The sequence below is a fragment of the Tinamus guttatus genome, unplaced genomic scaffold (genome assembly GCF_059628265.1).
Source record: "Tinamus guttatus ecotype Peru unplaced genomic scaffold, ASM5962826v1 Tinamus_guttatus_pri_ptg001798l, whole genome shotgun sequence".
Lineage (NCBI taxonomy): Eukaryota > Metazoa > Chordata > Aves > Tinamiformes > Tinamidae > Tinamus > Tinamus guttatus.
In genome coordinates, this window is record NW_028290332.1 from 2,087 (window position 1) to 17,800 (window position 15,714).

General features: G+C 36.3%; 1 protein-coding gene across 1 annotated transcript; it reads left to right on the plus strand.

Annotated features, from left to right (window-relative positions):
- The first annotated feature begins 750 nt into the window (after nucleotides 1–750).
- On the plus strand, nucleotides 751–15,150 carry ANXA1 (annexin A1). Its single transcript, XM_088539533.1, has 12 exons — nucleotides 751–825; nucleotides 3,049–3,142; nucleotides 3,858–3,952; nucleotides 5,572–5,685; nucleotides 6,320–6,410; nucleotides 7,514–7,593; nucleotides 8,496–8,552; nucleotides 10,747–10,840; nucleotides 11,448–11,543; nucleotides 12,612–12,670; nucleotides 13,535–13,657; nucleotides 15,052–15,150. Exons 1-12 carry the CDS (start codon nucleotides 760–762, stop codon nucleotides 15,106–15,108), a joined length of 1,026 nt encoding a protein of 341 aa, XP_088395659.1. The 5' UTR covers nucleotides 751–759; the 3' UTR covers nucleotides 15,109–15,150.
- Nucleotides 15,151–15,714: the final 564 nt, after the last annotated feature.

Genomic DNA, 15,714 nt, shown 5'->3' on the forward strand with positions numbered 1-15,714 from the left:
TTTTTTACTTATTGCAAAGCAATGTATTCGTTACTGTTGAGTGGTGGGTTGCAGGTCACTTCCCTGTTGCTTTTTTCCTATTGTGCATAAAATCTTACAGAAAAGCTGGCCTGATTGAGCAAAAAATATTTTTTTCCTGTATAGATACTAACAATTCTTCAGTAGAAAATGGAGAATGTATATGCAAAATAGGAAATGAGAGATGTGAGAAACTGTTTCTCCTTATCTTTCTTAAGAAGTGGCTATTCATAAAAGTCTGATGAGAATATATCTAATGGGGGAATACATTTTGTCTTAACAAATTACACAACTCAGTAAACAATCATATGTGAATACTTTTTTTTATCACTGACTGTGAACATAATCAAGTATTGAGTAAGATATTTGAATCTTTGATGATGGAGAAAGACAATTTCTTTCTTATAACTTTCCTTGGAAGGTGGTGCTAACACTTAGGTATTACTGTACTAAATAAACAAACAGTCAAACTAGTTTGGTGCTTAATTTCTAGTCTAAAACTTGTGAAAGTAGCAATGAGTGTATGTATGAGCAGACAGTCACAGGACGTTACATCATTTGGTAAATATCATAATCAAAAGTTACCACTTTTCAATAGCACAAACTGATCAATGCTTGGGAAGCTAATTCTGTATTTCATGGTTCAATAAAGACTTTGCAATGTACTGACTGCAAGAAGAAGCTTGAAGAAAAGAAAATGGTTTGTAATTTGATACATTTCTTCTCAGGAAATCCAGCAACATGGCTATGGTATCAGAATTTCTGAAGCAGGCGTGGTTCATGGAAAACCAGGAGCAGGAGTGTATTGTAAGTATTACATTTTCAGGTCATCATGCTTATTTTAAAGTACTTTTAGAAGTGCTTTAAATGCATAGGCCAACAAACTCCTTTCATAGACTCAAAGGGGAGGAAAGATTATGACAAAATTTTGTAATTAGAATCAGAACAGGAATTTATTACAACATAAGTCTAAAAGGTCTCTGATAACACTCTGGTATCAGATGAAAAAATATTTTTATGTACACATTCTGATGCCTAGTTATTAGCTTCTAGGCAGAGCCAGTTACTGCAGTGGAAATGTTGTTTCCACTGTCCAGTCATCAATGGACAGTGTGAATGTGAATGTGAATGTGAATGTGAATGTGAATGTGAATGTGTTCAGAAGAACCTGTTCAGGTGATGTCTGCAGGGAAGATGGAGATGCATAGACTGAGGTGCAGAAAGCCATGAGTTGGAGCCCAGGAATGCAAAGGAGGAACTAATGCCACTGTTATAAGTGATGGCATGTTTGGGATGTGAAGAGTCGCTGTATGTGATAAAACATCTCAAATCATCAGTACTGCTATTGCTCATAAGGGATATGAAAGGCAGGCTGATGGTAATAGGAAATTACAAGTTAGAGCACTAGGAGGATCCAGAGCATCTTTGTGATAAGAAAGATGATTAGGATACTGAAATGCCTGTCAGCACAAGGAAAGGGGCATGGTGTGAAGTCACAGAAGACTTTGAAGCAACTTTCATCTTGAAAAAATAGAGTATAGGAGGGAATTTCAGTAAACAAACTTTTTTTACTGGAGTCCTTCTTTGTGGACTTTGTAAATTTTGTCCATCAGTGTTTTGTGCATAATTCCTTGACTCCACAATGCCTCCACTTTGCATTTCCAGGGTCCTAAGTCATAATATAACTCCATGATATATCTACTGGTGGTTACAGGCAGTTTTTAATTTAGCTACTTTTTATTTAGCAAATTTGTCATGGAAACTAGCACACAAATGCTAGTCTGTCTAGTCTCAGATCCAGACTCTGAATGAGTGGCTTAAATGAGTCACGGGGAAATTTTTCCTTTCCTTTTTTTTTTTTTTTGAGATATGCAAGGAACAACTGTGCGTGGTTTATGCTCTGTTGAATACAACCCTCAATCATAAAATTTTGGAGACTGAAGACTATGTAACTGTTGGATATTACAAGCATAGAAAAAATCAGTACAGAATGCTGTATGAGAGACATGTACAGCTCAGACCTTATCATTTGTCTTGCACTAATTAACTTTAGACTTAAAAGATTTAAAAAAAAAAAGTAATTCTAATAATGGGTTGCTGAATATGAGACAGAGAATACAGCTGATACTAAAAATGTTTATCTAAACAACTGTTGTGTTCTAAAAGATCTTACTATGTTTCACACGCAAGTATTTCATCGAAGAATCTCGGAGCACTTTTTTAGCTGCTGTAATGAGATAATGAAGAGAAGAAAGACGATATGAAGAGAACATGGGTTAGAGAGTTTTACTGTCTTGTAGGCCCCAATGGTAACATTTTCCATCACGTTGACTTAGGTCGAGGCACATAGCCTGTCGCGTAGTGGCTTTCATTACTCGCCGGTTACGCCCAGGTTCCTGTAGAAATTGCCTAGGCAGTGTCCAGCACCTGCAATGGATTAACCAAGGGCAGCTTCAGGTATTGCATATAAAGAAAGTGTTGCTTATGTCTCATGCTTCAAAGAAGTTGGGTAAACAATCATTCACTTCTGAGGATCAGGAAGGAACTCCTCTCTGAGACTAGGATCATGCTTAGAGGAGGTGTTTGTTATCTTAGATGTGAGTCAGCTGAGATTTCATTTTGTTGTGGCACACAGTCAATTTGCATAAGATGAGTGGGGATATTAGTAGCTCTTTACTGTTAGTGCCTGCAAGATTTAATTGTGTGTTCAGAGTCTTTTAAATTTAGATATAATTGCTTCAAGTGGCAGTTAGGAAGTAGTTTCCTGTGGAAGCTAACTCTGAGAAATAGGCCCTCAGGGACCTGAAACAATATATGAGCTACTTTCTTTTTAATAGAAGAGATGTGAAAGGAGGTAAAGCCAGTACTCATATTATATTGGGTCTATTAAGCTATATGTAGCTACTAAACTCAGAATTCATTTATTTCTAGTGATATAATAGGCAGTCCTAAATACAGAGTTTATTTAGGGACATAGAACTGCTTCTTTGTGTAAATTTTCTTTGGAATGAACATTTTTTCTCCTTACAGAAAAGTTCAAAAGGTAGCCACCCTGTCCAGTCATACCCTACCTTCGATCCATCAGTTGATGCGGCTGCTCTGGACAAGGCTATTACTGTAAAGGGTAAGAAGAATTAAATATTTAACCCATTATATTAGAATCCTTCCACAGGAAAATTTGAGAGTAAGCCTAGCAAAACATCTTTTTTTTTTTTTTTTCCTAGCTGGGAAAGGATCTAATCTCTTTGATAACATGACACTATATTACATTTTCAGACCTTAATTCTGTATTAAGTTTATAGAATTTGTTAAAGGATGTGGAGTAATTAATAATTAGTAATTTAATTTCTAGAGAATCAAAAATAATATTATGACACATCAATCTAATATTTTTTGATTTGATTTCTAAAAAAATCTGTGAGAAGTAGTGAATATGTTGATATTGTTATATATGCCTCTCTTGTGCTTCTCAAATTCCCATTGGACACTTTGGCTGTAATTTGAAATCTTTTTTGATTTGACTTGATGAGATTAAATGAGTATGCCATCTAATGTTGTTTATTTTACTTAGTTATGCTGTAGTGTAGGTTTGTCTCTGGGAGCACTTTAAGGTTTCTTATATAAAATTGTGCTTCTGCTCTAGGGGAATCTCTCAGCTTTCTCTCTGTGTTACTAAGTAAGTCAGTAGATGATTGCAGTTTCTCCTTTGGTTAAACTTCAGTGTGACAAACAATCAAAATGTAACACATTCCAGAGAATAAAATATAGGAATGATGATTTTGTTAAATCAAATTTAACATTTTCAATGCATTAGACATTATGTTGTTTGTTACTTGCAGGTGTGGATGAAGCCACCATAATTGATATCTTAACCAAAAGAAAAAATTCTGAACGCCAGCTGATCAAAAGTGCCTATCAGCAGTTGAAGGGAAAGGTATAGTATTTCCAAACCCATTGCAAATGTATACCTGAAATGTCAACATTTTCCAAGGGTCTAGTGGTGTGTACAACTTTAGCTTCCTAGAACAAAGGGCTACAGTAATAAATTTCTGTAATTTATGAAAATCATGATGGGGAGATAGCACCTGGAAACTACCTTGCCAATTATAAGTCTTTGAACACAGTGGCTATTAGGTTTTTTTTTCAGAAAGAAAAAGTAATCTCATATTCTCAGCTGCCAGGCTTTTTCATGCCCTAAAGGTCCTGTAAGTTATTTGATCACTGGGCGTATAGAAATTTTGCTGCCACCTGGCAGACAGTCTGCTGGAAGAAAGGGAGGGAGAGATAAGGGAACTTTGCATCATCTCTCTGTGGACACTTAAATGTTGGTAGAATATGGAATTAGACAGGAAAGACTCAGGAGCTATGAGTTTTACACTCACAGATGCACAGGGAGCAGTTTGCTTATTTGTTCTAGTGGCAAAACTATTAGTTCCTGGACCTGAGAAGCTTGGAAATTACTGGATATTTCTAAAGAAGAGTATAGTTGCTCTGCACAATTGTTATAAGTCCCTATAACAATTTTTTTTTTTCTAGTTGAACTTGTCAGTCTAAACTGAAATTATAATTGTGCAGTTGGCACAACAGAGTTACTGATCCTTTGCTCCTAGGAATCCCTGGAGTTCTTTGCTTTGTAAGTGACTTCTAAGGGACAACGCAGAAAATAAGTCTAATATCCATTTTGCCCCGTATTTCCTGTGTTTCTGTACAGAAAATCTGGCTTGTGGTTTCACATCTCTCTTCTCCCACAGAGGAAACTCCGGCATTGCAATTATGCTTTATTGAGGCCTAAATTAAAATACATCTTCAAAGACATAGGGAGCCTAATACTCTTAGATTATTAGATACTCTGGTGTCTGGTGCACCATCAAAAGTAGAACAAAACTGACTGACACAGTGCTTGCTTCTGAGGTAACCTCATTGGGTTAGGTGCCCTGACAAAACAGGGTTACTCTTCTCACTCTTCTCGCGTCTGTGTACAGACACATATGGTGATTAAGAGATCTGCAACTTGATGCAACAAAAAACAGTTTGGGACATAAAAGATTGAGGGAACAATAAAGCTTTTTTTTCCTTTTTTAACTTGGATGTAGGTCAGATACGTTCCCAATCTCTTCTGAACTTTGGGTCTTGCAGTTGTGGATAGGATAAGATAATGTCCCAGTGTTTTCACTACAATTTCTGTATCCTTTAGGCAATAAACAGATGAACTGAAATCTCTAGATAATATGCTTTTAAGCAACTCAATCACCATCATAACAGCAGTGTAGTAATATCTTCTCTTAAAAAATGAGCAGCCTTTTCTGAGTCTGCTTCTCACACTGCAAATATGTGAATGAAATCATGCTGAGTATGTACTGAACAAAACCCAACACTTCAATGAACAGAATATGACAAAGTATAATTCTCACATTGGCCCTTGTAATTCTTTCAAGCAGCCAAAGGAGTAATGTAGAAGATTCTTCAGATGTTAAATGTAATTTTGTATGATAGCTGGACAACATCATTTGACCATTCGATAGCTTAATATCCTTTTCATTCTTCCTTTCACAGAGTCTGGAAGATGCCTTGAAAAAAGTTCTGAAAAGTCACCTGGAAGATGTTGTTGTGGCTTTACTGAAAACTCCAGCTCAGTTTGATGCTGAAGAATTAAGGGCCTCTATGAAGGTTGGAAAAAAAACAACAAAACAAAACAAAACAAAAACAAACAAACAAGGACCTCCACCTTTTTAAGAAAAACTTCCCTAAAGAAAAGTAAATAATTATCAGGGCTTATAAATGATAGAGGATCCGCATTCTGAAGATTGTATAATATCTTCATTTTCCTCCTATTTTGTAAAATAAATCCATACTGCTTAGTTCATGGTTTAAGAATGAGACATAGCAGGCTCTGCTGAATTTCAGAGTTGGAGGAAATAGACTGAAAATACTGTTCTCTTATATGAACAAAGTATTTCTGCCTTCTGAAAACTGGTTGCTACTGTGGTGGCAGAAAGCAATGGTGTTTACTTATGGGTTCCTATAAAATACGAAAAAAAAATAAAGGGAACAGGAAGGTAGTTTTCATCATGGATTACAAATTCTTACCTTCTATGAGCATTGCTCAGTCATTTTGGCACTTCTCTGGATACCTGTGTTGTTCAATGTGATAAATTCCAGGAGAGTTGAAATAGAACTATTATATGAAAATAGGAATGATTTTCATTTTTCTGTCTTCCTGCGTGGGGAAGGATCTTCAGATCCTTCTTCATCATTTTCTCTTACTTTCTCTATTAAATAATCTTATTAATAATTCAACCAGGGGCTTGGAACTGATGAAGATACCTTGATTGAGATTATGGCCTCAAGAAACAACAAAGAGATCAGAGAAGCCAGCAGATACTACAAAGAAGGTAATTTAGAGAAGGAAAAAATATTAATGGTATGCAGCATTGGGAAAAAAATGTACAGGCTCTGTTCTGGAAAGTCATATTCTTTTATCAACAACTTTTCTTTCTTCTTCTTTTTTTTTTTTTTCTCCAAACAGCCATAACCAGTATATCTCTGCAAGCTTAATACGTGGTATTAAAATAAATCTATTGTGTATCACACAAGTGATAAAACAGCATGGTAGCAGACATATTACGCTCATAGCCTCACCTCTCAATAGCAGAAACTAAGCAGACATTTTAGGTGATAAGTAAGACTAGTAGGAAGGTAGGGTGCAGGAGAGGCCATACTGACTTTTCATTTCCAAAGAGATCACACTGCAAAAGGAAAAGGCCCATAATCCCCCTCAGAAGTGTTAATGTTTCATGCAGTAGGGCATGCATTGGCTGTAGATGTGTTCTAGAAAGTCAGTAAAACCCAATTTCCTTTCTTTTCCCTAACTAAGCCCTGGCTGATGTCCCATGGACTCACAGATCTTGAGAAAAAAAATCTAATGAGTTAGCAATACAGATTACATGAATTGCAGGAACTAGAGGGGGAGATTCTTTAAGGTAACTAATAATCTAATAATCTAATATCTCTCACTTATGTAGAGTTTAATCACTGTGTGTTCTCTAATTAAATCTCATGTCTCTGACCTGATGGGCTAATGTTTTCAAGAGATTTCCATTCAATGTGTCTCGGAATCCAAAATTTGTAGTTCATTTTTTTCATAATTGTTTTCAGTTCTGTGGTATACGGTTCAGCAGTTTTTAGAATAGTCAGAAATAAGAATGAAAGACAAGGGGACAGAAAAGCATTTCACAAACAGACTGGCGTCCCCACAAGACCCATCAGAAGGACAATTTCAGCAGATTATGGATCTAACCTCCAGTTTCACAGCACTTCTCAGAAACGAGATGGTGTGTTACAAAGAAATACTCATTCTTTCAAAAGTAAATGAGAGAAGCAAGGAAAACTTCAGTTCCAACAAGATTTTTAAGTAAAAAAGCTAAGGAAAGAAATTAAAAATGATAGGAAAGATACCTTTAAAGCACCTTGTCAATCCATTTTCGTTTGATTTCAGTGCTGAAGAGAGATCTGACACAAGACATTATCTCTGACACATCTGGAGACTTTCAGAAGGCTTTGGTTTCTCTAGCCAAGGTATGCTTTGTTCACATTTACACTAACATTACCAATATTAGTGATTAATGTTGTTAAGACTACATTAAGGAAAGATATATAAGAATTTATTTATTAAGTAATATTTGTTTCCTTGCATTATTTTTTACTTACACATATTATGCCATATAAAATCGGTGTTAAAACATATGATTTGTTACTGTTTGTCCAATCTACTTTTAAATCTTTTTTCTTCTTAACTGCAAACATTTGAAAAAGCAATAGAAAATATCATATCAAGTGATTAGAAGAGAAGTAGAAATAAACTGGTGCTTACAAGTAGAGAAATAAACCTTTGATTAGCAGTTAAGATATATTTCCAGCATAAAATTATATAAGTAGAGTGGGATGATGGGAGTTAACAAGTGAACTAAATGCTCTGTGAACTGATGCTCAAAAGCTGCAGTTCAGTTTAACCACTAGAGCTGCTATAAAAAGACTCTGAGGAAAGGTAGTGAACATTGGATTCCATGACTGTTGAGCATCCCATGAGTGAAGCTTGTACACTTGTGATGTATTGTTTTGATATGCACATTTTTATACTACTGATTTTAAGTTTTGCTTTCAAATGACTTCAAAGACATCTCACTATAAAGTTAATCAGGGAGGGAGTTGTGGCTTCTGAGACATACAACTTGAACTGATTAACGCTAATTCCTAATGTGCTCTTTCAGAAAGTAAATACTAATGACCTTAAAAATATGAGCTTTAAATTGATGAAAATGCTTCAGCTTCCTTCTAAGAATTGACCAAAACTGTGGCTGTTAAGGTTCTGCAGTAATTAAGCATGTACAAGAATATCAGGCTAGAACTTTAGAATGCTAGTTTTTGATTAACTGAATGATAATGAGGAATGGTGAATTGTCATTTATTTATTTACTTAGGGTGATCGAAGTGAAGATCCGTATGTGAATGATGAGCTTGCTGACAACGACGCCAGGGTAAGATCAACTTGGTGCCCTGCAGTTTCTGCATTTCTCTTAACTTGCAATTACAAGTTGTGCCCGACTGTGAATATTCCTTTTCACATACTTTTATCTATTGCCGCGCAGACTCTAACAAAGAATTGTACATCATATAGTAGTTTCTTTTTCTGAGGGATATTATTTTCCAAGGTTTGCATAAGTTTCACTGGCTAAAGGAAATCTTTATGCCTGGTTTCAAAAATGTTTCTGCAAGATATTTTCTAGTTCATGTAAAGGATGTAAATCATAGGAGGTAGAGATCAGTAGCAGGATAGAATTAGATACAAATTTTCTTGATGAAAAGAAAATGCAGTTGTGCAATTGAGGGATGAAGTTGTACTCATGAATGTGAAGAACCAGTTACCAGAGTTTGACCAGTCTGAATTCTATAGCATATGTCTCCATCCAGTGTCAAGGGAGAGTTTGATACAAACCCAAGAGTGAGATTAAGACACAAACAAGGTCAAATGCCATACAACCTTGTGAGATTTATTCTCGTAAGCACAATAGGACAGAGAGAAAAAGAAGAGAAAAAAGAAAGAAAAGCAAACAATCAGGAGAGATGTAGCAAGATTATAGTTACCACCACCACCAGTCCAGCTAGGTTTCGTTGGCTCCGCTTCAGTGCAGATATATGTGCCTCAGTGCCTCGATGCAGGTGATGTTCCGTACCCCTCCAAGTGAGTGATATTCAGGGAAAGAAGCCGGGCATCTCAGTGCGGGTGATAATCCACACACCCCTGGTGGGGGGTGGAATGCTTTTATGTTCCCGTTCTTGAGGAGTCTGCCCACTTTCTGTGTGCTCGGGTGCTCCTCTTCCCCCAGCTCGGGTGCAAGCGCTGCTCCATAGGCACTGCTGAGCATTGTCTGGGTCTCGTGCTGATGGAGATAGAACACCTGGAGCTGATACCACAATCCTCCCAGAAGTAGGATGCCAAGGACAAGAAGTTGTAAATTGTATGCAGATAAGATATCCCAGTCTTCCCAGAGACGGGATGCCAAGGAGTCATAAATTGTGTGGAGATATCCCAGTTCTCCCACAGATGGGATGTCAAGGCGTAAATTATACAGAGATTAAACACCTCGAGCTGATAGATGGGATGCCTATGTCAAGAAGTCCTAAATGGTATAGCAACAATGTCGAGACAAACACAATCCAAAATAGTCTCTTACAGCATGTCAGCTGTAGCTGTTGTTTTTCAGTGATGTACTTCTTATGATTATTGGCTCACATCACAGGATTTTTTAATGATTCTAAAACAAACAACTGTTTCTTCTCTCATTTCCTCTTCCTTTAGTGTAGCTTTTTGTTGAAATCTTGGTAAAACTTGGCAATCTGTTCACTTTAAAACTTTGCATTACTATTGCAGTTCAAATCTATTCTGGCTTTAAATACTTTTTTTAAAAAAACCTACTACAAATAAAAAAGCTCATTGAGCAATATTATTCTTGTTCTTACTACATAGGAAGCTTAGTTTTGTCATCAGATCTAGGATGGAGAGACAATAAATTAATGCCCTGTATAAGCACTGAAGTTCAATAAAGTTTCCCTTTGTCCAAAGGGCCTTAATGCTGGTGCCTAGAAAGAGTGTTGTCAAAAATTCTTTGATGCAGTGTAGAGGTCTTTGATTATTATTTCTAGAGAGATTTGAGGAGGTGGGGAAAATGAGGGAGATAGATTAGTTTTTTCTCACTTTTGACTAAAGTTATTCCTGGAGTGCTTGGCGTGTAAGTTTTTCCTTCATATTTGTCCATTTGATTTTGTTTGTTAATTTTGTTTGTCTTTGGAACGTTAATTTTGTTTGTCTACAGAAAAATATCTAAAATATCTAAATATCTCAATATCTAAAATATCTGAAAAATACAGAAAAAGATATGAAAAATATCTTCACTTAAGGAACTAATATACCCAAAAGAGCTGGATGGTGATTCTAAGAAAGCCTGAATATATGATTTGTAGGTGTATGGTGCTCTCAAGAAATTTTACTTGATAGGACTAGAGTTAGTCTGAGGCTGTGAAGTGTTTTGTATCATTTTGTAGTTTATATGAAGGACTAAACTCACTGCAGACAGGAAATTGCCTACCCTCGATGGTAGCTACAGAAGTACAGTTTCTCTGTTTAGTTTTCACTGTATTAATGACTTCACTACCTTCTTTTCTTTATAACAGGCATTATATGAAGCTGGAGAGAAAAGAAAAGGAACTGATATTAATGTGTTTGTTACTGTTCTTACAACAAGAAGCTACCCCCATCTTCGACGGGGTAGGTTTGATGAAACTTTGTGCCAGCAGGAATTGTATTGTAAATGTAGTCTGCTCATGCATTTCATTTTCTGAGGGATCACATAGATTCCTGGGCTGCAACTCTGACTGCTGCAAAGCTCTACATACTTGGAAATATGCTTGCTGATCTAAAGATGTGGTTGGCACATCCTTAGTTTGTTGGCACAGACAGTTTGGCTGTCCTCTCCATAGCATGAGCTTAAGTTATTACTATATCTATTACTGAAGAACATCCCAAGTCTAGTGGTCACAAGTCCAAGGGAGCAGGATTCCTCAAGGTAGAGTCATGAATGCTCCCCAGTGAGTTTGTCCTGGCTGGGAGGGGATTCAAACTTATGGTGCCACTGAACTGCCCCTCCCCTTACTAACAGGAGTGTGAATCCCATTGTCTTTCCACTGTCCCATTTCTCAGCCTGACTCCAAGTATACCATAACACCTCTCTTAATAGAGGTGCTGCTGAGGAAAATGAGAAATATGGTCTATGACAAATCCTCTGTGTGTATAGCTGCAGAAGCCATGACAGAAAGAGGAAGAGGCAAATTCTGTATATTCATCAATATCCACTGAATCTTCTTTCTTTATTTAGTCTTTCAGAAGTACACCAAATACAGCCAGCATGACATGAACAAGGTACTGGATTTGGAGCTGAAGGGTGATATTGAGAACTGCCTTACTGCCCTTGGTAAGTGGTTCTGCAGATAGTAACCGTGAATATATATAAGAAAAGATTTTTTAGTTCTTCACACTCTGTCTAACAGGAAACCATCCTGTTTTTATTCAACTTTCTTGAAAAAATTGCTAGATAAAGTCTAATCTGGGAAAATCTGAACTCAGTGATTTAACTGGGTTAGTTAAAGTCAGAGTGGATGAATGAATAGAATTATGTCTCTTGACATGTAAAAGGGTCTTACAAGGAGAATAGACATGTTCTGGACAGAGGAGGATTTCTGCAGAAAGGAGCTGTGTGAAATAGATCTGCCGGCAAAGGATTGTCAGAAATATCTATAGTTTTGGACATGTGCTGAAGAAATAAAACTGAAACAAGTCCTCCTCTAAATCTTGTTTTTCAAAACATTTATGAAACATGATGAATAAAAGCATGACAGTTTCCCTTCTGGAGTCCTGTTTAAGTAGGTATTCTTGTAATTGTTCATGGTTAACCTGTATATTAAGATCACACATGGACACATGGAATTATTTAGGGGAAAGATCAGAGCAGAGGATCCCGTGACAGACTGTTGTACCTATTATGCATTTGACTGCTGCCTGAATACTGGTGATGTGTGAAAGTAGATTTAGTTGCTCTGCAGCTATACTTTGGTAGACCTACTTTGGATACAAAAATGAGTCCTATAACATCCCATTGAATATCATAGATAGATGGGAAGTAGTTAATATAATTTGGTTTACTAAACATTAAATTATAATTCCCAACACTGCTTTAGAGAAAACAAATTGTTTCTGCAAATTCTTGCAGCATCTTTCTTAAGTTTGTGGATCTGTAATACGATCCTGTCTTTACTGTAATGAGAGTATTCTTCCCTGACTGAATTCCTTTCTGAATCAACAGAATGGGTAAAGTAACCGTCAGTTCTCTCATATTTTGCATATACATAAAAAAAGTAAATAAATAGAAGGTGCTGGTAGGTGCACAAAGACTGCTTTCAAAGTGCTATCTTACCATTTTTTTGCCTTTTCTTACTTATTACATATATGTCAGATGTAATCTTATCTCACTGTTTCGTTACAGTGAAGTGTGCCACAAGCAAGCCTGCTTTCTTTGCTGAAAAACTCCACTTGGCGATGAAGGTAACCTAGACCAAGAACTTCTGTTTGTGGGCAGGGGCGCTTTGTAAACTGAAATTTAACAAGCTGCGCAAGAGGAAGCTCTGCAGGAAGAAATTTAGTATATTTATCTTACTCTTTTGCCTCCTTTCTTTGAGACCTCTAAGTCTTGGGAGGAGCTGCCTGTTTGTTATAGTGTATTGACAAAGGCATCTACACATATATATATACATATATACACACACATATCTGTTACTCCAGATAGTGACTGAGATGTAATTTAAACTTTTGGTGTTCTTTATGAAACCGTGAAAAATACTAATGATAAATTAATGAGAAAGTAATTCCAGAACTGGGAATATAGGGCTTCCAATTGAGCCTTGTCTTTGACTGGAGATTTGAGGTCCCTGGGACAAATCTAGAAAATTAGTTGAGTGATGCTGCCTGAACTCTTAAAGCTAGAACATTTCACCATTATAGTAAGTATGAATTTATGTAACTCCTGTGACTTGGTTAGGAGCAGGGCATGAAAAGCAGCATATCATTATGAAAAAGGAGTTCCTTGTATTCTTAAAAAGAATAATAAACAACAGCAGTGAAGTCTAGGTTGTCTTTGATGTCAGGCAAGCAGAGGGAAGGACTTGAATCTTTTCTGGAAAAACCTGCAGTAAAAGGAAATCCTAGGTCCACAGCTGGTAGAATAACTTATGATGAGTGATTTTTTGTTGGTGGGGAGCAGAAAGGGACGTGTGAGAGGAACAAAGAAAGTAAAAGCATAGGGTCTGCACCCTGTATCTCCACAGATCACAGTGATGGATTAACACACACAGCTTTGGTTTAAGTGGACATTTCCATCTCATAAGTAGTCTCATTTTTTGCTTTTAACAGGGCTCTGGGACACGACACAAAACACTCATCAGAATCATGGTTTCACGCTCTGAGGTGGACATGCATGAGATCAAAGCCTATTACAAGAAGCTGTATGGCATCTCTCTCCGCCAAGCCATTATGGTAGGTTTTTTCTCAGGTGAACTATGAAGGAGAACAACTGGATGAATCAGCAGGGCCAGTAAGGGGTTTATTACCTCTTCTGCTCCTCAGTCATGAGTTCATCCCAAATACCTCATTGTAGCTGCAATGTTCTCAGTGATCCATATGCTGGTAGAGCATTATTTTCTGGGGAGATTGTTTTTGTCATAAAACCTGTAGCAATTAGGTATGTGTGGTGCATGTACCAAGATGTCATCTCACAGGCCAAGTGTTTTTTGGAGACCATTCTGTGTCCTAATGCCTATTTTTGCGTAGGCATAAGGGCACATTGTGAGGAGAGGAGGGAGACTGCGTGTCTCTGTGGAACATACTTGATGCCTTTGGCTTTCTGAAGTACTCATGAAAATACCTTTTAAATTGACACTTATTTGTCCTGCTTTCCTGGTCATTTAAAAATAATAAGTTATAGCAGCAAAAATACCACCTAATATATTTTCTAAGATAAATTAAACCAGTGATACCCAATTAGAAGCCTAAACTTGTAAAGCATCTTAGTGGAAGCTAGCAGATAACACTAAAGAAAAAGTCTTTATTGGAGCAGAAAAATACTGCCTCCATGCACTAAAAGAGACTACTTGTTTTTGGTAATCTTTGCTACTTTTCCAGTTAAGTAGGAAAGGTAATTTATATTCTTCCCTCATGAATGTAGGCAAGATGACATTTGACTTAATTATACTCATGTCATCTTGGTCCAAAGTGATGATTTTTTCCAAATGGCTTGAAGATTTACTTGGCTATGCTATGTAATTCTTGAGTCTCTGAAAAGTAGATTCAAATTTAAGCAAACATTCAGCTGAATAAGTTTTGTGGTGAATCTGGTATCATCTTAACCACTGTTTCAGATAATCTTAGGTATGGTGTGTGTATGTTATCCTGCTTGGAAAGGGGGTTGGACCAGATGATCTCTACAGGTTCCTTCCAACTTTACTTGTTCTTTGCTCCTGTATACTATTCTATTATTAATGAACTTTGGACATCACAGGTCAAGAGAGGCATTTTCATTTTACTGAAGGAGAACTTAAGCTCCTGGACAGAAGTCCTTTTTGCTTCACTTTTGTGCAATAAGGTCTATCACTTACTGCTTTTGTTGTTGTTGTTGTTGTTGTTGTCCTTGTGTACCTTGACTCCAATCCGGAAATGTATCTGGTAGTTCAGCTTCAGTGAATGTACTCATTTCAAGGTCATTCTTCTAATAAAATTTGTATTATCAAGTGGTTAATTTATTTAGGCAAAGGGTTGATGTTTAGCACATGTGTACTGAATACCTAGCAAAATTGTTTTCTCTACTCTGAGATCACTACCCTAACAATTATATTCTTTTTTTTTTCTTTTTTTTTTTTTTTCTTTTTTTACAGGATGAACTCAAAGGAGATTATGAAAGCATCCTTGTGGCTCTATGCGGTGAGAACTAACAATTCACTCCAGCCCCGTTACTGAGAATTTTTATCTTTTTTTTATCTTTTTTATCTTTTATCTCTGCTATCTATAAGTAAAATATGGGCTATACACATCAAGGTTTCCCTAGAGTGGTACTTAGTCCTCATATGTAATCTGGAAAATCTGTAACCTGGAACGTATATTTTTATATCTTTATTCTGTATGGCATGAATATCTCTTTCTACCATTATTTATCCAAAGCCAAAGAAAGCTGTCAAGTTTCTGTTTATTTGATTAGTCATGGAATTGCAATGTTTTCATCCAAGTAAAGCAAGTTAATATTTAAAAATAAATTAACATCTGTGAGACTTAATATTTGTCACTTTTCTGCATTTAATATTACATTGTCTGCATACAGTACATGGGAGAAACATCAGCAAATGATTTAAATACTCAATAAATAATGTAACAACTTTATGCAAGATGGCTGAACCTTTCCATTTTATTATTTGATTTTTTTTCCATTTTATTTTTCCATTTTATTTCAGTTAAAGTGCATGTAAACCAAAGGTTAAAAAATAGCTGAATGTAACTTGTTAGTAAATAATTTATGGACATCTTTATGGGAAAAAAAATACTAA

Excerpts from the sequence above, each read along its gene's own strand:
- ANXA1 (XM_088539533.1), top strand. The coding sequence starts at position 760 with ATGGCTATGGTATCAGAATTTCTGAAGCAGGCGTGGTTCATGGAAAAC. Across the intron at positions 7,594-8,495 it reads CTTTGGTTTCTCTAGCCAAG|GGTGATCGAAGTGAAGATCC; the intron begins GTATGCTTTGTT and ends TTATTTACTTAG. Across the intron at positions 11,544-12,611 it reads GAACTGCCTTACTGCCCTTG|TGAAGTGTGCCACAAGCAAG; the intron begins GTAAGTGGTTCT and ends GTTTCGTTACAG.